The sequence below is a fragment of the Pseudorca crassidens genome, chromosome 10 (genome assembly GCF_039906515.1).
Source record: "Pseudorca crassidens isolate mPseCra1 chromosome 10, mPseCra1.hap1, whole genome shotgun sequence".
NCBI classification, from domain to species: Eukaryota; Metazoa; Chordata; class Mammalia; order Artiodactyla; family Delphinidae; genus Pseudorca; species Pseudorca crassidens.
The window spans coordinates 73,233,694-73,257,374 of NC_090305.1; the positions used below are offsets into that span (position 1 = coordinate 73,233,694).

Genomic DNA, 23,681 nt, shown 5'->3' on the forward strand with positions numbered 1-23,681 from the left:
TCTGAAAGTGAAATCAAGAAAACACTCCCATTTACCATTGCAACAAAAAGAATAAAATATCTAGGAATAAACCTACCTAAGGAGACAAAAGAGCTGTATGCAGAAAATTATAAGACACTGATGAAAGAAATTAAAGATGATACAAATAGATGGAGAGATATACCATGTTCTTGGATTGGAAGAATCAACATTGTGAAAATGACTCTACTACCCAAAGCAATCTATAGATTCAATGCAATCCCTATCAAACTACCACTGGCATTTTTCACAGAACTAGAACAAAAAATTTTGCAATTTGTATGGAAACACAAAAGACCCCGAATAGCCAAAGCAATCTTGAGAACGAAAGAAGGAACTGGAGGAATCAGGCTCCCTGACTTCAGACTATACTACAAAGCTACAGTTATCAAGACGGTATGGTACTGGCACAAAAACAGAAAGATAGATCAATGGAACAGGATAGAAAGCCCAGAGATAAACCCATGCACATATGGACACCTTATCTTTGATAAAGGTGGCAGTAATGTACAGTGGAGAAAGGACAGCCTCTTCAATAAGTGGTGCTGGGAAAACTGGACAGGTACATGTAAAAGTATGAGATTAGATCACTCCCTAACACCATATACAAAAATAAGCTCAAAATGGATTAAAGACTTAAATGTAAAGCCAGAAACTATCAAACTCTTAGAGGAAAACATAGGCAGAACACTCTATGACATAAATCACAGCAAGATCCTTTCTGACCCACCTCCTAGAGTAATGGAAATAAAAACAAAAATAAACAAATGGGACCTAATGAAACTTCAAAGCTTTTGCACGGCAAAGGAAACCATAAACAAGACCAAAAGACAACCCTCAGAATGGGAGAAAATATTTGCAAATGAAGCAACCGAGAAAGGATTAATCTCCAAAATTTACAAGCAGCTCATGCAGCTCAATAACAAGAAAACAAACAACCCAATCCAAAAATGGGCAGAAGACCTAAATAGACATTTCTCCAAAGAAGATATACAGGTTGCCAACAAACACATGAAAGGATGCTCAACATCATTAATCATTAGAGAAATGCAAATCAAAACTACAATGAGATATCATCTCACACCAGTCACAATGGCCATCATCAAAAAATCTAGAAACAATAAATGGTGGAGAGGGTGTGGAGAAAAGGGAACCCTCTTGCACTGCTGGTGGGAATGTGAATTGGTTCAGCCACTATGGAGAACAGTATGGAGGTTCCTTAAAAAACTACAAATAGAACTACCATATGACCCAGCAATCCCACTACTGGGCATATACCCTGAGAAAACCGAAATTCAAAAAGAGTCATGTACCAAAATGTTCATTGCAGCTCTATTTACAATAGCCCGGAGATGGAAACAACCTAAGTGCCCATCATCGGATGAATGGATAAAGAAGATGTGGCACATATATACAATGGAATATTACTCAGCTATAAAAAGAAATGAAATTGAGCTATTTGTAATGAGGTGGATAGACCTAGAGTCTGTCATACAGAGTGAAGTAAGTCAGAAAGAAAAAGACAAATACCGTATACTAACACATATATATGGAATTTAAGAAAAAAAAAAATGTCATGAAGAACCTAGGGGTAAGGCAGGAATAAAGACGCAGACCTCCTAGAGAACGGACTTGAGGTTATGGGAAGGGGGAAGGGTAAGCCGTGACAGGGCGAGAGAGAGTCATGGACATATACAGACTAACAAACGTAGTAAGGTAGATAGCTAGTGGGAAGCACCCGCATGGCACAGGGATATTGGCTCGGTGCTTTGTGACAGCTAGGAGGGGTGGGATAGGGAGGGTGGGAAGGAGGGAGACGCAAGAGGGAAGAGATATGGGGACATATGTGTATGTGTAACTGATTCATTTTGTTATAAAGCAGAAACTAACGCACCATTGTAAAGCAATTGTACCCCAATAAAGATGTTAAAAAAAAAAAAAAAAGCAATGCTTTGGGTGTGAACACCCAGCTCAGCAGCTACAGGCATCTGGGTACAGATCTGCCCTTTCTTGGAGAAAGAAGAAAGTGCAGTTGGCTGATCCTGCTTGCCCAGTCTAGCTGGTGTCTGATATTCCTGCCTTGTTGGATTGACACAGGCTTCTTTAAAAATGTCCTTTTGATCCAGCTCCTCTGTTTCTTTTTTTAACCACCCAATGGATTTGTAAACTCCTTCAAGTTTAGCCCCAATCCTTTGCAATCTATAGAATCACTTTATTGAGAATGGCTTCAAATATTTCTTAATTCCCAATGCCACTTCTTTTTGTTCAGGCCTTATCTTTTTGGTGATATGTTTTTAAAGTGTTGGACTCCAACCACCTGTTTCAGACCCACCATGGGTGCTTCTAAAAAATGTAGATCCCTGGGCCTACTTAATCTGAATCTCTGGAGGATGGGTGCTGGGGACTGGTTATTCCGATGCCCAGTGAAGTCTGAGACCTCTCACCCACCTGTCCAGAGCCACTGTCATCTCTCACCTGCAGTGTTTCAGTGGCCTCCTACTTAGTGTCTGTGCTTCTATTCCTATCTCCCTATGGCTGTGGTCCTCAAACTTGGATGCAAATTGGACTCTCCATGGGGACAATAAAAGTTGGGCCCTGCCCAAATCAGAGGTTCTGATTTGATTGTCTTGGTCGGGCCCTGGGCATTCAAAACTGTAAGAACATCACAGGAAAGCTGAATGGGCAGCCAGGATGAGCACAACTCTCTAAGGCCTGTTCTCCACACTGCAGACAGAATGATCCTTTCACAGATTTATGTGTCAATCCACATCAGGCTTCTACTCAGTTCCTCCTATGGCTTCTGTTCTTGCTACAGAAAAAGCCCAGGCTGTAACAGAGGCTGCAAGGCCCACATGATTAGGCACCTGTTGTCTGTCCAATTTCATCCTGTACAATCTCTCCTACCTAACTGCACGTCATCCATACTGGTCTTGTCAATATCCCTTGCGTATCCCTATCTCAAGGCTTTGTACCTTCTGCTCCCTCCACCTGGAACATTCTTCCCCAGTAGGCATATGGCGTGCTCCCGAGCTCCACCCATGTTTTGTCCAGATCCTTGCTCAAGCAGCACCTTATTGGGGAGGCCTTCTCTTCCTCCCTTTCTAAAATAGCAGCCCCCATCAGTCTCCATTGCATAACCCTGCTTTATTTTCTTTGTAAGTTTTTAATTCAACAAATACATAATCATTTTATGAATCTGCCATTTATCATCTGTTTTACTCTCATGAAAATGTTGGCTCCCTGAGGACAGAGAGTTTGTTCTCTTTACCCGTAATATTCCCAACACCAAGAATGGTCCCTGGCACATACTTGGTGCTCAGAAGTTACTTGTGACAGATGATGAATTCTACCCTTGGACTGTCTCAAAAGCATGGGCGTTGGTTATTTCTCCTTCAGCACTGAAGGGAGTTGTGAAGGCAGCAGCAGCCTGTTTCCTGGCTGTACAGTTGCCCCATTATAGTTCTGCTGGCAGCCACTCTCCTTCCCCTGTTTAATGGCTGTAGGAAGGGGAGAATTTGATTGATTATTTTTGCAAACTCAAACTACCCTATGTGCACTAAAGGTTGAGAGGAATAGTACTCCTCTAAGTTTCTGGAGGGAATTGTATCTAAATGAGTAAGAAGCATAATCTGTGTTTTGGAAAAACTGGATTGAGTTCTTTGTGTCATCTGGGAAGTTTTATACTAAGTTAAATTAAGTGACTTTGAACTTTGAAGTGTCCACATCCTAACGTTTTATTAAGCTTAATTGGGTTTGTAGAATATTTAAAGACCATCCAAACTCAAATGGGAGATCAAAATGAACTAATAGGTTGATGTAGACTTCCACCTGCCTCCTGCCTTTGTGCTGCAGTAATGAAAGTGACGCATTCATACCTGTGGATGATGAGCACAAAAGCCTGGCTTTCTGGGGAGTTTTGGTGTGTCCTGATGACTGCCCTGGTCTGAACTGTGCCATGGCCCCTTCCCTGTCATCTGTGCTATGAACCTGGCTTTCAGAACCATCCCCATCTGTCTCTGCTAAGGAGGCTTGCCATATAGTAAAATTAGTTGGGCTCTAGGCAGACTTGTCAAAGTTTGTTTGATGGAGCTTCTTAGGGAAGAAATCTCCAATTATTGGACATAAAATCCAAAAGGTTACAGAATCTGTTAGAGATGGAAATGAGGAACAGTTTGACTCTATTACTCATAGAAGTTTTGCACTCATTTCATTGAGCAGTGGAGTAAGGCAGCCCACCCTACAAGATGCAAGGCCAGAACTTAATTTCCACAGGTCATCTCTTCTCCTATTTGATTTTCACTGGTACATTTACTTTTCCTATGTCCATGGAGAATGGTTCAGGAAGTAGCAGTGTCATTACTTTCTTTTCATTTAAAATGATCTTTAATTATTAAAGCAATATTTGTTCATTTGTAAAAACATTCAAAGGATATAGAAGTTTACAGAGTAAAAAGTGTAAGTCCCCTTTTAGAAAAAAATAGAATTCTATTTATAGAATACACAATATAGGTACACAATATCCCACAATTTGCTTTCCCCCTTGCCAAGTTATAATGGATGTCTTTCTCATGAGTACATAGCTGCATGGTATTCCACTACATGAATGTCCCATGAGTTTTTTAGCCAATCAGCTATCAAGAGAAGCTTGGAATTTAACAGGTTTTAACCATTACAAAGAATAAAGGTGAAGGTCCTTGTTTTTTACATATTTGTGTATTTGTGAAAATGTCTAAAACCGAATTATAGGGCTTTAAGAATATATGCAGTCTACAATTCTCCATACGTCTGTGACTTCGTGTCATCTCTGTTAGACCTGCTTGGCCCCCATAGACATTTTATTTGTTATGCTGGCTATAGATAAATGCCTAGAGGTGGAATTACTGAGTCTGAAAAAATTACAGATATAAAATCCTGTTGTTAAATGGATCTCCAGAATATTTATTTTGGAGTAAAGTCCCTTCATTTTGTTGCCAGTTGAAAGGCATTATTGTGAGAAATCCAGGGCATGAACCCAGTATTGTTTGATTATGTTTATTTTATATGCAGAGAGGCAACGAGTCATTTCCACGCCATTTCTACTCAAATAAGGGGGCCAATTCACTGGGAGCCAAGGGCTGCACATAAATGGAAATATTTAACATGATTCTGATTTTCTTTCATAAGCAATAAAATAAAATACAAACCAACAAAATGAGTATAATGCTATAAATGTCTTTGCACATACCTGACCCAGGGGATGGTGCTGACTGGAGAAGCCACAGTAGTGTTGGCAGTAGGGGCAGCGGTGCTGGTGGAGGGGGTCGTGGTGCTGGTTTGCATGATTGTGGTTATTGTTAGCACATTATTCCTGTGTAATCATGTCTAGTCTGAAGTTTGGTGCAATCCTACTGGTTTTCCAAATGGGTTGCCATATTTTAAAATCAGAAACTGTGTTAAGTTTTCATGAATGGTTCACAGCATTGTTCTGGGGTTTTAACTATGCCTCCAAGAGAGAACTCAGTTTGTCCTCAGGTTCTTCACCTGGATGGCAGAGGAGGTTTGGCACCTGCAGGTATCTTTGCTCAGAACAGATAGGCTGCTTTGCGTCAGGTCTTTTCCTCTTTGCCTGCAAAGATAGACTCACAGCTTCACTTCCTAAGAGCTATCTTTTATGCTTTCTGCTTCGTTAAGAACTTGCTTTGTGCAGGTTTTTATTAGTCAGACATTTTGAGCTAAAAGCTAACGGTGGCCAGGCAGGAAAAGTGAACAGGGGACAGCTCTGTGTAGGAAGGTCAGTGGTGACCACTTTGGGCCTATGAGGTTGCATCTTCTATTTTTTTTTCCCCCAAGAGAGTCAGAATCTCCCAATTAAAAAAAAAAAAAATCCCTCCTCCCAATGTGATTCCGGTGGGAATAGTGTGGAAAAGAGCTGGGGGAATGAGAGAGGCAAAGCAAAGGCCTCTGTGTCTGCTCATCTGCCCCAGAAGCCCCCTTGCAGGAGCTGTTGATGGATGAAATAACTGCCTTACTCAACACAAATGAGGACAGACTAAGGCTATACAATGATAATATATATTTAAACATTGGAAATCAACCATCACGTAAGAACTATAGTCTTCCAGTTATATGTCTCAGTTAAGAGGTTACTCATAACTAAAGCAAAATCTTAATTTTCAGTCAGCTATGTGCATTTACATTTTTATCCATTCATTTACTGAGTTGTAATATTCCAAGCACTGTGCCCCATCAAAGCACAGCCATCCTTTCCCTTGTCAGGTGGATGGTCTAGTGGAGATCAACCTCACAGGTATAACCACACAAGATACTAGTTAACAACAGCTGCAATAATGTCTCTGAAGGAACCGTAGGGGTGCTTGACCCAGTCTGGCTGAGTGGAGGAGACATCAGCTGGAAAGACTTTGGGGCCACATGTTGAATGTAATTCATCTAATACCATGTCTGCATTTAACTCAGTCATAAATTGGTGGCTGAAGGACTGATTTCACCTGCCAGAAGAATTTTGTTTGGACTGTGTGGTATTGACCCACATGCCATTTAAAATGTGAACCAAAGGATTTTAACCCTTTTAATTTCTTGTTTTTCTTCCATCTAACCCTCAAGTACAACTCTGGGAGGTGGGTTGTACTTTATTTCAAAGAATTCTGGCCTCATAATAGAGATTTGAGAAGGCAATAGAAAGTGAGAGATCCAAGGTTTTATATGTGTTCTCTGCTCTTTAGGAGCCAAAGTTTAGGAAGGCTAGAGAGGGTTCCCTTTGGTCTCCTGGCTATAGGCTGTGCCTCTCATCCCAATTAATTACCACCACAGACAGTAAGAGAGTGTCTGCAGCCTGTTCTTACCATTGGGTGGGTGGGGGGCATGCTGAAGTTCTTTCAGTGGTGTTTTGATTCCCAAGAAGAGCACACTCTGTACTTCTGTGCGGATGAGGACAATGGTTGCCAATTTGGTCCAGACCTGGATGATCTTTGTCCATATATGTGTAGCAAACTGTAGCAAACCCAGGCCCACGATGCTGCCAGTCTCCCGTTTCAAGTTATTCTCCTCTGTCGCAAGTTACACACCGAAAAACAAACACCACCAGTGCCATATGGGTTAAAAGATCAAAGACCCCAGTTTTGAGTATATTTCTAGCTGACTTTACTTCAGATGTCTTAAATATGTTTCTGAAGATGGGAAGCATGGGGCATTAAGGAGGTAAATCACATGTGTGTGAGCCATGCTTGTGGTCTGGGCAGGAGGGTGAAAACTGAAAACCACTGATCCGTGTGTTCCTCTTCCTCTCAGGTTCGCATCTTCACGTACCTCATTGGAAGAGAGGCTGCTTTTGCAGACAATCTCAAGTGGATGGCCTGTGCCAATAAAGGTAGGTCTCCCGATGGGTTCAGTTCTGAATAACTTCTCCGTGGATGTGTAGAAACAGAGACAGTCACGAGAAAGTGGAGCGTTCTATCAGAAGGCTATGAATTCTAAGATAAGGTCTGGATGTTTCTAAATGATTATGACTGACTTGTAACAACTTCTCCCAAAATGTGTTTATAAACTTTGAGGACATAGTCAAGTGGAGTGGTTAAGCCTCTCCACTCTATTGCTTAGTAACTGAGTAACCTTGGAAGAATTACTATGGCAGAGCCATTTACCACGCACCAAATATCCATGTGCTCACTCACCATTCCCAGCCCCTTGCACTGGTTCTGGCCAACAGGCTTTAAGCAAAACCAACCTGGGTCATTTATGGGCTAAAGCATTTAAGAGCTGGTTTGGTGGTATCTATTCTTTTCTGCTCCTATGAACTCTGAAGCTACATTATGGAATAGATGAAATAGCCTGGGTTCCTGAGTGGCCGCATGGAGCAGATGCCTTTCCGCTCACCCTGTCTTCTGCCATCTGCCAGCCCATGATGGATATATAGTCTGTGTGATAAACCTTTGTGTTAAGCCAGTGAGATTTCCAGTTTGATATGTTCCCATAGCATAACTTAACCTACATAACTAATTAACTTAGTTAACTTTAACCTGCTTCAGTGTTCTAATCTTCAAAGTGGAGAGGGTGATAATAGCTTTTCTTTTTGATTTTTATTGAATATAGGGTTAAAAAATGAAATGGTACAGATTAGGTGCCTAGTTCAGTGCTGAGACCTAGTAAGTGCTCAATAATTGTTAGCTTTTCTACTTTCACAGGTTAATTTTCTACATTGACAGGCCCTGATGTGTGTTGGAAACAATGCTTTAGGGAAGGCACAGGGAGGGAAGGAACAGGGCCTCCAGTCTTATGAAGGGCTTCTTTTCAGTCTACACACAACCAAGAAGGCAAAGCAAAGGAGGAAAATAGGTGGTATGTTCTAGATTCCTTGAGTCTTAACCCAAACTCCTTGAGTTCAAATCCAGCCTCTACCAAACACCAATCACGGTGGTGTATGTTACCATACCTACCTGGGTCTGAGTTATATCACCTACAGAACAGAGATAGTGATGATACCTGCCCCAGTCAGATGCTGTGAGCATGAATGAGGCCGTGCAGGTAAAGCTGGCAGCTTAGTGCCTGGCACAGAAATGGCCCATATGATTTCCTAGTGTTATATTGATCTGTGGTTATGTCTTATCTCTGCTCTGAGGCTATACAGTCCCTGAGAGTAGCCTGTCACTCTGATTTCCTCTTGAGCACTCAGCCCAACTTCCTGCTCTATGTAGAGTGGCTGCTTCTTTAAGGTTTGAAAAATGAGCAAATTGACTATAAATACTAATAAATGAAGATATGTCCTGTTGCACAGTAAATTGGTATTGGTGGATGTAGGTGGTCTATTTCTACATTGCCTGTTATGCCGTCCTTTATAAAAGTTCCAATATATGTATGTTAGTGGAGGAAAGAGGACTCAGAGAAGGGTTGGCAGGTCTCAGCTTTAGTTTTGGTGACTTAAGACAAAGTTATTTTAGTTGCAAGCAACCAAAGTTGCTCCCTGAAATTAAAAAGAAAAGTGTTTTGGAGAGAGAGGAGAGTGAGTCAGAACCCAGAGTGGGAAGGGAAGCTTATGTCTCATGAGGGACCAGGGGCTGTGTTTTTGTTTTTCTTTTCCTTCTTGGTTTCTTTCTACATTCCGTGGCATTCTTCTTCTCTGTAGATAGACCTTCTCTGCTAGGGCATGTACATGTCAAAAATAGCTACCTCACACTGTGCATACCCATCTATCCACACAACACCTATTGTGGAGAAAGGAGAGTTTATATCTTATCCAAAAAATGATTCTGGCACCCAGCTTGGGACAGGTCTTCCCCTGCGGAATTGCATGTAGGCAGAGGTAAGGCCACAAAGAAAAATATATGTGCTCTGCAGGTGGATGGACACGGGAAGTTCTCAGGGAAAAGGTGCCTAGCCAAGCAAGTAAACCTCTGCCTCACTTTCCCTTTGCTTGGCATTGTGTTTTATTATCTGCTTCTACTTGGAGAAATCTTTGAAGCAAGTCTCAATTTCCTCATCTAAAAATGGAGAACTGCATGAAAGGTTTGAACATTTCCTTGAAGCTCTAAAATAACATGTTCTGCAATTATTTTAGTTTATTGGCTGGCTCACCTCACTCAAAGGTATCAGTAATTCTCATTGTCTCAGAGTAATGCATTTGGCTTCATTTGAAGAGGAAATATAGAAGGAAAGTAGGCATGAGGAGATGGAGGCTGAATGGATCCTAGGTTGCCTCTGAGAAAACAGACCATTGAGATAATTTTTGGAACTTCACTGACATTTGAGTGAGCTACACTTTCTCAATTTTTTCCTTGATTCTGTGGTCTTGAAAGAAAGAGTTCCTTTCCATTTTTTAATTTTTAAAAGTTTTCATGTTACTCCTGCCACATCAGACTGCAATTCTTCCCATCAGCGAGTATGCATTTAGTCATGGGTTATTGTTTTTACCACTGTCTGTGTCCAGCTGATGAAAATTACTCAAATTGAAGTCTTGTCTTAATCAACTAATATTACACCATAATTTAGTTTTAGTCATTGTTTATAAGAATCTTTGAAGAATCCTTTTGAAGACAATTTAGTCAACTCAGAGTATTTCGGGGCCTGGCCATAGAATATAGCCCTTTAGATTTATAAGTTCTGAGCGCAGCAACTTGGAAAATTCAAGGAGGTAATAGTAGCTGCTTAGCTGGCCCGGCCGCTGGATTCCTCAGTGATTCTCCTTCTCTTCCTGTCCAAATCCAGTTGTTTCCTTCCCTGCCAGAGTCAGTCCCTCACAATAGTTTCACCTTCCTCCTCTGCTTCTCTTCTAAAGGGCCTTGGGAATAAAATGTCATTGTTTGCCACTCTTCAAAGTAGCAGTTGCCATCAAAATGTCAGGTTCCAGTCATCTGTGCCCATATAAACATCGGCTTCATGTTGCATCAGTTATGGGGTTTAGACCAGCGTAACGTCGGTGAGCAAGTATTCTTCTATGGTCATTAATTAAATCATTGTTTATACTCTCAGATTGTTATAGTATGGAGGCAGCATAACATTTTTCATCTCAAGTGACATGAGGTCCAGGGAGGGCCCGCCCCCCTCCTTACATATTTTTGCCCTGACTCAGCGAAGTTCTTCAGTGAAATGAAGCATTAGCATTCGGGGACCAGAGCAGACCCAGGGAAGCCCAGGGAGAAGCCTGTTGGCTGACTGACCAGAGTGACCCTAGGGAGGAGCAGGAGTTGTCAGGAGCAGCTCATTGTCCCTGGGTCAGTGGTCAAGGACCTGCTATCCATGTGAAACTTCTTGTTTGGAAGTATTGTAGCCATGGAGACAGTTCTCAGTCAGTGGACCTCTGGCACTGCCCCCTGTAAATGGATGTCTGGGAATATTCATGCCCTCACAGGAGTTCTCTGCCTCCTCCAGTCCACTAGCAAAATCCAGAGAGGCCTGGAGCTCATTGGTTTGTCTCATTTTATGCATAACTAGGTCCTATCTTGAGGCAACCAGCCCTAATGAGGCAAAGCAGCAAACCATTTTAAATACATTAAAACAATTATTGCCACTGTAGAATGGCTTATGGAACTTAAAATTCTGCATTCACACTATTGGTTAAACAAGTGAACTGGGAAAACTGAAAAGAGGGGCCAACTAGCCCAGATACTCCATAAAGCCTTGATGACCTTCTGTAATGTTCAGTGTGCCAAGCTTTTAAATAAGCACTGCCTGATTCTCCTTCAAAAATCATGGTGAATGGAGTATTTTCCAGCTGTGCAAATGAAGAAGGGTCTCTGTATTTGGTTCTCAACTTATCTGTCATCATTAGATCGAATGGAAACGCCACGTGAGTCTGTCTTGTTTATCTACTCAGCCTGTCCCTCGTTGATAGGCTAATGGTCATTCTCTCCTTGTTTGAAAGAGAACTGGCGGCCTGAGCCCTCCTTGGAAGTTCAGACCCATAGCCTTTTCCCACTAGAAATCTCTTAACCTCACTATACCTTTCCAAGTGTCAAATTTATGAGGCCAGAATGGTTGTTTGGAGTAGGGAAAAACTGGCAATTAAAATTTTTTGCTGTTTCAGAAAAGGTGGAAGAAGGCAAAAATGACAGTTATTCAGATACCTTTGTATAATTCTTTTTTCGTACTCTTCAACCAATTCCCCAACCCCCAGCCCCTGGTAAGCCTCTTTAGACTCTGTTGCTATGATTTTCACTTTTCTAGATTCCACATACCAGTGATATCATACAGTATTTGTCTTTCTCTGTCTGGCTTATCTTATTTAGCAAGATGTACTCAAGGTCCATACATGTTTTTGCAAATGGCAGGATTTCCTTGTTTCTCATGCTGAATAATATTTCTGTGTGCGTGTGTGTGTATACACTGTAACTTTTTAATCCATTTATCCATTAATGGAGACTTAAGTTGTATACATTCTTTGTGTAGATTCCATAGAACTTGAGAATTTGAGTGGAAAGGGTAATAGTTGTGAAGATGAACATGGTGCTACTATTGTTAATAGCAACTAAGGATGACAAACTTCTTACTAAGTGCCAGGTAAAGTGCAAAGTACTTTTATGTGTTATCTCTTTTGACCCTCCTTAAAGCTGTATGAAATGCATGAGAAGGAAACTGAGACTCAAAGAGACTAGCAGCTCGCCCCAGGTTACCAACTAGCAGGTGGCAGAGCCAGGAATCAGGCCCAGTTGTTCCAAAGTCTGAGCCTAACTCTTCACCAGGATGTGACGTTGCTTCTCTTTGGGGAGAAGAAAGTCATGGTTCATAGAGGACTATTTCCCATTATTTGAGAGAATCTAGGAAAAGGAATCTAGATGTTGAGAAAGGACTTTAATGGTCTATAGCTAATAAAGACTGGAGCTGGGATTTATAACCAGCCTGTGTGTTCCAGAAATTGTCCTGCTTCAGCTTGTGTAGGCATGTGGTCCAGTTTCTGACATTTTACAAATGGAGATATTAAGGCTCTCCGAGGAGACGAGGCAGGGTGGAATGGGGCACAGCGATAGAGCTGCCGGCAAGCCAGCATTCCTAGCTCCACAGTGTGATCCTTTAAACTAGAGGTCCCCAGCCTTTTTGGCACCAGGGACCAGTTTCATGGAAGGCAATTTTTCCACTGACTGGATGGGGGAGGATGGTTCAGGCGGTAACACGAGCAATGGGGGGATGGTTCAGGCGGTGAAGAGAGCAATGGGGAGCGATAAGGAGCGGCAGATGAAGCTTCACTAGCCTGCCCGCTGCTCACCTCCTGCTGTTCGGCCTGGTTCCTAACAGGCCAAGGACCGGTAGCCGCGGTCCCCAGGGATTGGGGACCCCTACTTTAAATTATTTTTTCTAGCATGAAATTTGAAATTAAAAATATAATATTATAGACTTGAGGACACGGGGAGGGGGAAGGGTGGGCTGGGACAAAGTGAGAGGGTGACATGGACCTATATATACTACCAGGTGTAGGGTAGATGGCTGGTGGGAAGCAGCCACGTGGCGCAGGGAGATCAGCTTGGTGCTTTGTGACCGCCTGGAGGGGTGGGATAGGGAGGGTGGGAAGGAGATGCGGGAGGGAGGAGATATGGGGATGTATGTATGTGTGTGGCTGATTCACTTTGTTATGAAGCAGAGACTAACACACCATTGTAAAGCAATTATACTCTAATAAAGATGTTAAAAAAAAAGAAAAATGTAATATTATTCACACACAAAAAGACTTGCTCCTAAGTCAGAGGTTCTGGCTGATTCTGATAGTTTCACATTTGCGAGCCCCCTTCTCCAGGTGGCACGTGCCCACTGAGGCCCCTGGGCTCCCTGCGCTAGTGGCTATTCTCTCTTTGGTCTTCTCTTTCCAACTCATCGGACATGTGCCCTTCAGCTCTCAGGGCCCAATAGACCTCTTACTCGTTCTTTGTAATGGTCCAAAGAGATGTGGAGGTAGAAAGTTGTTTATCAATGGTTCATTTTTTTATAGAAAAAAAGTGATTTTCAGTAGTGTGTGATGTTGATGGGGAGGACGAAGATGGGACAGAATATTGTGAGGGTCTTCCAAGAACACTGTTGTTCCATAAGGGGATGCACACCAGGTCTTGAGGCAACCAGCTCTAATGAGGCAAAGCAGCAAACCATTTTAAATACATTAAAACAATTATTGCCACTGTAGAATGGCAATATGGCCACTATGCCCCAGTGCGTGACCAGCAACATCACTGCCTACCTTATTGCCTTGGGAAGACTGGGACCTGATCACTGGCTTTCTTGTTTTCAGCCTGCCTTATGTCAGAGGGAAAAAGAGTCTTTGAAAAGACTCAAGGGTGCAGTGCCCATCACACCAAAAGTAGAACGAGGACCTTACCCAGACCTTACCGGTGAGGTAGACAGCCATGGTCTCCCACTGAGGAGCAGACTCCGGGGTCCCTCAGATCTGGTGTCATTGCAAAGTGGAGTGTTGAATGATGTACTGATGGAGCATCTCATGCAGAGGCACCTCTTAGACAAGGGACTCTTAAGAAATCTCTAAGTAAGGGTAGGAAAATATCAGAAATACAAAGCACCAGGCTGCATGTGGTTTATCACACTGAGTAGTTGTAACTCAGAGTTCACAGGAGGCTCTGTAAGGGAATAGGTAAATAAATTGATGTTATGGAGAAAAATGATCAGATCATTTATAATAGGTGGCTAATTTCAGCATTAATTACTCCTTGGTAATTACCAAAAGATTGCTGATTCTATTTTCTAACATGATATATGAAGTCCAAAAAGGCACATTAAAGAAGAGAATAAACATTCAAGAGCTAGAATTTAAAATAAATAAAAAGAGGTGAGGGAAGGCCGGGGGGGAAAGTGGCCAGTTCAAAGGATGCAGAGGGAGAAGGAGGGAAGCATCTATGGTTACAGGCAAAGAGTCCAGCCCTCAGCGACTTCCTGTTATCCATCAAAAGGTACATTTGTTAACTAAAACTTATATGAATAACATTTAAAAACAAAAAGAGACTCTTTCAGATAAGTTTTACGATTTAATGGGTTGGGGTTAGATGATCTGATTTGCATGATTTGCATTAAGCTTTGCAGTGTACATTATTAATATTATCTTTGTATTTCTAGCTTTTCTTACCTTTTATACATCTGCATTTATGGTCTATGTATTGAAATATGTTAGAACTGTGGTATGGGTTTTGAGTAGACCTTTGGTGCTAACTACTGTGCATTTGCCAGGAACCTCATAGGGCAACCACATATTTCCCCACCCCAACCTCAAACTTTCCCAGCCACAGAGATTCAAACAGCCCATTAGGGGTGTCCTTACAGAGGAGGACCATGCTGTCCATGCTCTGAGCAGCTGCCATGCTGTCCTTTCCCATTACAGGAAGAGGCAGTGTCTTCAGTGGTTAAGAGCAAAAGTTTTGGAATCAAATGAATCTGTATTCAAATTGACCCAGGACAAATTACTAAACACTGTTGTTTCTGTTTCCTCCCTATACAACGAGCACACACACATGTTGAGCTGTTGTGTTACCCAAGTGTAGAGCGACAGTGTGAATCACAGTAAGACTTTGGTGAATGTCCTTGCTTCAGTAATGGCTCTCACAGAGCCATGTGCTGGTTCTGGGAATATCTCTCTGGACAAGACAGGCACCAGCTTTTTGTGACATTTCCTGGAGCCAATATTCCATTGGCAAGAACAAAGTAAACAAGTAAATCAGAATTCAGCATTGATGAATCTTCAGAAGAAAGTGAAAGCAAGGTGAAGCAAGAGGAAATGGGTTCAGACAGCTAACCCCTGAATGATCCCAAGAAGCCATCCGTAGAAAACTGGATAAATGGTGTGCCAGGCAGAGGGTACAGTAGGTGCAAGCGCCTGGGGAGGGTCAGGTGGATGAACTTGGTGGGAGGATGGAAGGGGATGAGTCCATCCAGGTAGGCGGGGGCCTAGTGAGGGAGAGTCTTAGAGGTCAGGTAAGAAATTTGGATTTTATTCTAATTAAATAGAAGCTGTTTTAGGATTTTAGGCAGGGAGATGATGGTCTGCTTTATACTTTAGATGGTCTGCTTTATACTTTCCTTTGACTGCTGTCAGGAGTCTAGATAACAAGGAGGGGGATTTGTGGGGTGGGGGTGGTTGTTGCTATACCCTGGGGGAGAGACAGTGGAGTCTGGAGTAGGGTGGGAGCAGTGGAAATGTGGGATTGGACTTGAGACATATTTTAGAGATAGGGCCAGAAGAACATGCTGGTGGATTAGCTATGGGGTGGGGTGAGGAAATGATGGCTATCAAGGATAATTCTTAAGTGTTTGGCCCAGTTGGGCAGTGGCGTCATTTGCTGAGGTGGGAAAGACCCAATGTGGGAGGAATAGGTCTGGCCAGGGAAATCAGGAGTTGGCTTTGGACGGGTTCAGTCTGAGAACACTGTTAGTCATCCTTATGGAGGTGTCAGGTATACTGTTGGCTATAGGTCTGTAGCCAGCTTTTTGTAACTTTTCATAACTTTGATTATGATAGCAAGGCCAAGTGTGGATGATCCCTCAGCTCCATCCCCTTCCAAATGTGTGATTGTTTTTCCTTCCCACTCTCCCTCAATGCTGAGGATCTGTCTCTCCCATCCCCCTCCTTCTATTTATTCCCTCCCTTCTCTTGGCCCTATTTTGGAAAACCCAAATCAGGGGTTTTTACTGTTGGCTTTGAGGATTAGAATGAAAACACAGACAACCAAGAAAAACTCCTCCCAAGAGAGGCTGTGTTTACTGCACATTTGGTACAGGAACCCACAGTAGGAATACTGCTATACTGTGAATTGCTCACCCAGGTATCCTCACGGTCCAGGACCATGGAGTTCTCTCTTCTTCTTATCAACATGGCAACACCTCTCTTGGTTTGTCCTCTGTGTCATGTTTGTCTCTCTAAGACACTTCATGCAGAGCCAAAGGTTTACCTACTAGAGAAGAGCTGAAATGTTTTCTTTCTTATTCAAACACTGATTGTAGTCGTGGTTTGTGGAGGGATTATAACTATGATGCTTGCTGTCATCCAGCAATCTTCTTTAAAACTTCTTTTTCCCACTGTGCCTCTAAGAGGGGCCACCTGGAAGCCTTGCGTGAGCAGTGACCCAGATGGGCATCCCTAACTGTAGTGCCTGACCTCTGAGGGAGTGCCAAGGTACACATGGGCCCTGCTCCAGAGCCCTGAGCTAGAGCAGGGTCTCACAGGTCTTTTGGGCTCAGTTTCTACTGGGATGGGCGAGGCTCTGGCCCTGGCCAGGAGGGTGGAGTGGACAGGAGTGACAGTGCGTATTAATTAGCACTGTGCAGAGCTGTCACCAGGAAGCCAGAAGCCACATGGTGCCAACCTGGTTTGGGGTTGGTACAACAAATTAAAACCAGCTGGCTTTTGTTTGGAAATGCCCTGGGAGGGTCCTGGTCCTTTCTGGACAACAAAAGGGCTGACGTTTCTTTACCCTGAGCCCTGTATTAAACACTAAGAGGTTCTATAAACACTACAGCAAGTGCTGTGATGGATCTGGCTTCAGAGGCACACATATCCTCTCTCATTTGTTGGCAAGTAGGAGGTGGCATCAACTTAGTTATAAAGGTCCTTATTTAGAGGCATGGGGAGGAAACATGAATCTGTGTCCATCCAGTGTCCCCCTGCTTAAAATGCTTCCATGACTAGTTGCCTGTAGGATAAAGTCTAAACTCTTTCCCAAGGTCTTATATGATAGTCCCTCTGCTAATTCCTCTGATCTTGTAGCACCCTACTTCTACTCACTCTCCCTGAGCTTTTTACTCCAGCCTTTCTGAGTTTTTTTCAGTTCCTAGAATGGGTCTAACTCTGACCTTGGGCCTTTACTTACATTCCTTGCTTTGCCGGACATAATCTTTAACCCCCCTTCCTCTAGCTAACTGGTCCTCATCCTTCAGGGTTCAGCTGTACTGACCCTTCTTCGGGGTAGCCAAGTGATTGGCTGTCCATGCTGTGTGTTTCTCTATAATGTTGACTGTGCTATTTTATAGTTGTCAGCTTACTCAGACCTCCCAGGAAGCAGGGGTCATGCTCATCTAGTTAACTCCTGCTCCTCCAGTGGTGGGCACCAAGAAAGCCTTCCATAAATGTTTGAATGAAGGGCCCCCTCCTGGGGATCCAGACCTGTGCTCAGTTCAGCCCTTCTCTTCTAACATCTCCTGACTCCCAGCAAAGCCAACCCCAAGCTGAAGAGGAGCATAGCAGTACCTAAACTCGAGATCAAAATGGCCTCTCCACCCACAAGATGATAGCATGTTTAGAACTTTTTATGTTACTGAGAAACCATGTCTACCCAGCATATTCAAATGGCAGGTCTGGTAACTACATGAGGGTTTGAGCTGGAGTTTCTGCCTTAAACACACAAAGAGCAAAATTCTGTAGAAGCAAAAGGCATAGATTAAGATACTTAAGCCTGGTTTCACCTTCTGTATTTGCCACTTGTTACCGGTGAGAACACGGCCAAAACACATATGCTTGGTCTGCCTCAGTCATCTTATCTGTAAAGTGGGCAAGTTATGCCCACTTCATCATGTTGTCAGGAATAAATGAGGCAAAGCTTATCAGGTGTTTAGCAAATTTTGTGCCCCTTATTAAGCACTCAAAAATTAATTATAGGGGGGAGGGATAAGTTGGGAGATTGGGATTGACATATATACACAACTTTTATACATACACAATATTTACACATATACACATATACACAATATTTATATATAAAATAGCACAGGGAACTCTACTCAATACTCTGTAATGACCTATATGGGAAAAGAATCTAAAAAAGAGTGGATATATGTATATGTATAACTGATTGACTTTGCTGTACACCTGAAACTAGCACAACATTGTAAATCAACTATATGCCAATAAAAATGTTTTAAAAAAGAAAAAATTATAACTATTGTAGTTATAAAAATAGGACAGCCTTTAAATTTTGTGCTTTTTAGTTTTCCCATTGGAAATAAATACACTAAAATGAAAAAAAAGGGGGGGGTTTACAAAATGGCATGTAGAGAGGACTCCCATATCTACCAGAGAAGGTCTATATGTATATGTATAGAAAACATCTGGGGAGAGATTCTCCAAAGGATTAACAGGGGCTTCTTCTGGGAGGTGGGTTTGTGGGTGATCTTCATTTTATTCTTTTTGCTTGACTCTGTTTTCTAACATGAACACATTGCTCATTAAGTGGGTGATGGTAGAGAGGAGACATAATGTTTAAAAAGGAAAAGGGAAGAAAGAAATTAGCTAGAGGCTAAGAAGGCATAGCGTAGGTCTGCTCCCCAGTTGTAGTTGTTCCTGTCTTTACTTAACGTTGTTCTCCCTTGGCAGGATTTTTCACCCAGATCTCCACCTTGGCTGATGTGCAGGAAAATGTCATGGAATACCTCCATGTACTCAGCCGGCCCAAAGTCATCGACCAGGAGCACGACGTGGTGTGGACTGAAGCGTACATCGACAGCACTGTGAGTCCCCAGGGCCCCAGGGGAGAACCTGAGGGTTCCTCCTACCATGGGAGAGTTTCCCTGGGTTTATTCCAGAAGATGGTGGTTGTAGCATTCCTTCTCAGTAACGGGGTTCACTGACATCTTCCATATTTGTATGATTTGCGTTGATCTCTTAGCAAGCAAGGTTGGTGACAACTCCTAATATCAGAGAATGTAACAGGTTCTTCTGGAAGGTGTCTCGTCAGCACAGAAAACTCACTTTTGGTTTCTGTCTTCTCTACCTTTTTTTCCTTCTCACAAGTGTACAAATTCTGTCAGTGTGGCAATGATGACAGGTGTGTTAGATTCGGCCCTTGCCATCATCAGAGAGGCCCAGTCCTGGGGATGAATCTTGGGTCTCAACTTGGGAGGGTGGGACCACCTTCAGTTCTGACAGTGAATTGGAGCCACCGTAGAGGCCACAGCTGCCTTTTCTTCCCTTGAACAAGTGAGAAAATGCTTCAGTGGTGGTTATATAGGCACTGATTGTTGTTGCACCTCTGGCCATGGGCTCATTCTAAAGCCAAATTCCAAGGAAAACAGATTCTGGTGCCGAATTAGCTTAAAAGGAGGAGTGTTGCCAATCGTCAAATAATGGCTTAATGGCCAGGTTTCTTGTGTAATTGCTGGGTGATTTTTCATAGTCATAATGAATCTGATGGGAGTGGCATTTTTCGTTTATTGATTGTAAATGTTCTCAGAGGGCCCCCTCCCATCATTTGTGTCGGGATTAACATCACATTAATCGCTGTAACCCAGACCAGCCATCCTCCAGAGTGATCTCAATGGCTGCCATGGGCCAGCTTTTCTCTCCACGAGCTCGCTCATCCCTGCTGCTCTTCTGGCAGCTGCAGGCAGATACAGGGCAGGAGCAGCATGTGGGAACCCATCTTGGGGGACAGCAAAGCAGCCTGCATCCCCCCACACACAGCCTTAAAGTACACAGTGGGACCATGGAAATACAGACTGGTCAGGAAGGGGTAGCCCGTCCCCAGGAGAAATCACCCTGAGTGGAGATGGGTGTTAAGCTAAAGAGCCATCTCTGGTTGCCAGGGAGACCTTGGGCTTTTATCATGTTCAGAGTCTGACCCAGTTTGGTTTAGAATCATGGACGTGAAATAACTAAGCCACCCCATTTGTGTCGGCACCATACTAACAGTAATAACAGAGCAATGACAGTGATGGTTTCATCTCTTCCTCATATGTGTGGTTGAGTAAGGCTGGGGAAGAGGAGAGGAGGAGGGCAGCCAGCCAGGGATGGCCTGATCCAGGCACCCAGTGGTTCTGTGTACAAACCCTAAACAGCCAGTTGGGTCTGTCATCTTATTTGTTTCATCAATGTAAAAAATATAAAACAGAGTCTCTGTGGGACTAGCACCTGGATAAACAGACAGATCAGTAGAGTAGAAGGTCCCAAAAAAAGACCCACCTACATATGGAAATTTAATTTGTGATAAAGGTGGCATCTCAAATCAGTAGTGCTAGGATGGGCTTTGTAATAAATGCTTTTGGGAAAACTAGATAGCTATTTAGAAAAAGATAAAATTAGTATTTTCTTCACATCACACCAGAGAAAAATATCCAAGGGGATCAGAGACCTAAATTGTAAACAATGAAACCATATAAGCACTAGAACAAAATCTAGTGAATTCCTCTATAACCTGAGTCCAGAGAATGGCTTTCTAACAATGACTCCAAAATCCAGATGCAATATAAATAAAAATAGGTTTGACTACTTAAAATATAAACAAAGCAAAACCCAACTTTTGTAACTAAAAGAATCAAGCACAGTCAAAAAGAAGCAAACTCAAAAAGCAAATGGTAAAATAGGAGAAAATATGCAACATATAGCACACATAAAGAACTAATAATCCTAATATATAAAGAACTTTCAAAACTTAAGGGGGAAACTCCAAAATTCCTATAGAAAAAAATGAGCAAAAGACATGAGCAGACAGTTCACACAAAAATAATAAAAATGTTTTTTAAACATTTGAAATATGTACAACTTCACACATTGTAAGAAAAATGCAAATTAAAGTATGGTTTGAGATACCATTTCTCTCACCTATTAGAGTGGCAGAAATGAAAAGCTTAACTTTGTTGGTGAGGCTGTGGGAAAGAGACACTTGTACATGCTTGTGGGAAGACAGAATGGGGTATAGGAAGGGAAAATGTGCATTTACCCTTTGACCCAGAAATTCTACTTCTAGGAATTAACCCTGAAGATAAACCTCCAAAAATCCAAAAATACATACGCACAAGTTTGTCCACTGTAGAATTGCTTGTCATTTCAAAATATTGAAAGTTACCTAAATCCCCGACCATAAGAGATCAATTGGATAAACTGTGGTACATGGATGTAATGGAGTCTTAATGTTAAAAACAAACAAACAAAAAGCCTGGAATATTTTGTGCCAGACAATAACGAAGCAGTCAAAACCATGAGGTCACGTCAAAAGGCCCAAGAATCAACGTGAAGGGGCTCTCACTGGTCAACTCTGGGACAATTTGAGCCTCAAAATTAAATAGAAGAGTAATGGACTATAACTTGAATAAAACAAATCAGTGTGTTCTAAATAAGTAAACAAATCTCAAACAGATGACTAAATAGATGATGAAATGGATGGGAAGGAGTGCAGTGTGCAGTGGGCAATGGGATGCTGCCTGGTGGGTGTGGAGGGAGGGAGTCATGAGATGGAAAATCACCAGTGGGCAACCATTTTAGTAAAGATTGATTAGGGTGAAGGTCATCCATGGATGCTAAATCTAGGGGGGGAATTTTGATGATGAGCAGGATATTTTCATGGTCTCAAAGTGCTTCCCTAGAGATTTTTGACTAGTTAGGAGGAAAAAATAAAAAAAAAAAATAGTATCTATCCAGTGGGAGAATCCAAAAACATCTTGAGCGGGTCTTCAAAATTAGTGTCACTAATGAGAAGCAGATGGACATTGTGTGCCTTTGGTGAAGGACACATCATACGTTTAGAGTGTCCTGGCTGGGGTTACATAACCTGAAAATCATGGGGAGGAAGAGAATAAAGCTTTGTATCAATGTAACATCTTGCTTTAGGTAATGCTAATCATTTAAATAAATTGTTCTAGATTTGCTAACCACATACATACATATTTACATACACATATATACGTTTATATATGGGTGGCAGTTACAAGAGAGGGAAAACCCATTGCTACTGCAGCTTTCCCGCTAAAGAACTGACAGCAATAGTGAAGAAAATGGTCTGAAAGCAGCTCGGGGCAAATGGTGCAGAGGAATTGTCTTTGAAGTCTCGTGCTTCATATTAAACATTTACATGAAATTTTCATTCTGTGCCATAATCATCTTTACTTACTTTAAAATAAAATAACGCTTTAAGTGGCTCATTATTAATTAAAATGGTAGACCAAGATGACAGAGCTCATTTATTCTACCTCTTCAAGAACCTTTTGATGCACATAAAACTAAACCCCCAGAATGTTTGTCCCTGAAATGATAGCTCAGCACTGCCTCTGTGTTGTATCTTTGCAAATAGCCCTGATAAATAAATCCCCTAGTAGAATGTTCTGAGGGTTCTTTCTCATCTTGGTGGTGCTGAGAAACCTGTTGGGTTAGGAAGGATTGGGGATTCCATATTCCTCTTTCATAGGCCTGTTAGGTGAGGAGAAGGCAGCTACTGCTCCAACAGGTGCCTCACTGGCCAGGAAGCAGCACCCCTTCAAACTCGTCATCTGGGCCTTTATCTACCAGGGCAAGGGCAAAAGCCCCCTGTTATTTATATGGAAACAAAATTGGAATCATTTGCTAAACTCTTCTGCAGAGTCTAAATTCTAAGATGAGGCTGCCAACTTTAGCACCACCCAGAAGATGAAGAAGGTATGGGAATCAGCAGTTGCAAGTTCATGACCATCCTGACACACCCAGGACAGTCCAAACCCAGGATTGCCCTAATGTGTCCCACCTTGCAATAATTAAAGAGACCAAACTCAGGAGCATTTGGCACTGGGAATGGTGACCCCATTTTAATAATATCCTGGTAGGGTTGGCAGCTGTGGAATTTTTTTGATATTTGAACATATTTATAATCTACCTTAGCAACTTCTTTAGAGTCTTTCCAAGGCATTTATTTACATAGTTGCAGAAGTAACAACTTCCTTTTTATATTCATAATTTACAGATTTAAATAATGTTTAATTAATTTATACCATTATGATAAAATTACAACTGCTGTTCATCATAACATTTCTGCTGACCAGTGATTTCTCCAGGAGCCTGGTTCTCCTTGTGACATTGTAGTTTGGATGTGCCTTTGATTCCTTTAGGACTTTTGACCCTACTGATTTATATAATTTCTACCAAATACTATGGAATTAGGTACTAGTTGATTATCTAGTAAATTTGGACAGTCGATCCCACAAGTTTGCTTAATATGGTCCTAAAAGTCTTCTTTCTCCTTAGTTATCTGGTGGTAAATGCAAAAGGAATTCCTATTTGCTTGACTCATCAGTTACTGTGGTTGAAAACCCAGCAGCAACAAATATAATAATATAATTGATTTAATACTTAAGTGAATAGCTTGTAATAACCTAAGAGTATAGTACTTTCCTTCTTTATTAATTATACATTAATTTATACAGTTCTGGGTCTGGACAAGATCAAGATAAAAGTTTGAACAGAAGCTGAGTTAGGATTTTTGCATGTGAGAGGCCAGGGTTGTGTTTAATCCAGCCTG

General features: G+C 42.1%; 1 protein-coding gene across 6 annotated transcripts in view; it reads left to right on the top strand.

Moving 5' to 3' along the window:
* CACNA2D3 (calcium voltage-gated channel auxiliary subunit alpha2delta 3) overlaps positions 1 to 23,681 on the top strand; it is a 785,949-nt gene that overhangs the window by 493,799 nt on the left and 268,469 nt on the right. For all 6 annotated transcript variants that reach the window (XM_067754783.1, XM_067754785.1, XM_067754784.1 and 3 more), the window contains 2 exons: positions 7,303 to 7,381; positions 18,797 to 18,930. In XM_067754783.1, coding sequence (XP_067610884.1) covers positions 7,303 to 7,381; positions 18,797 to 18,930 — 213 coding nt within the window. The remainder of the gene's footprint in view (positions 1 to 7,302; positions 7,382 to 18,796; positions 18,931 to 23,681) is intronic.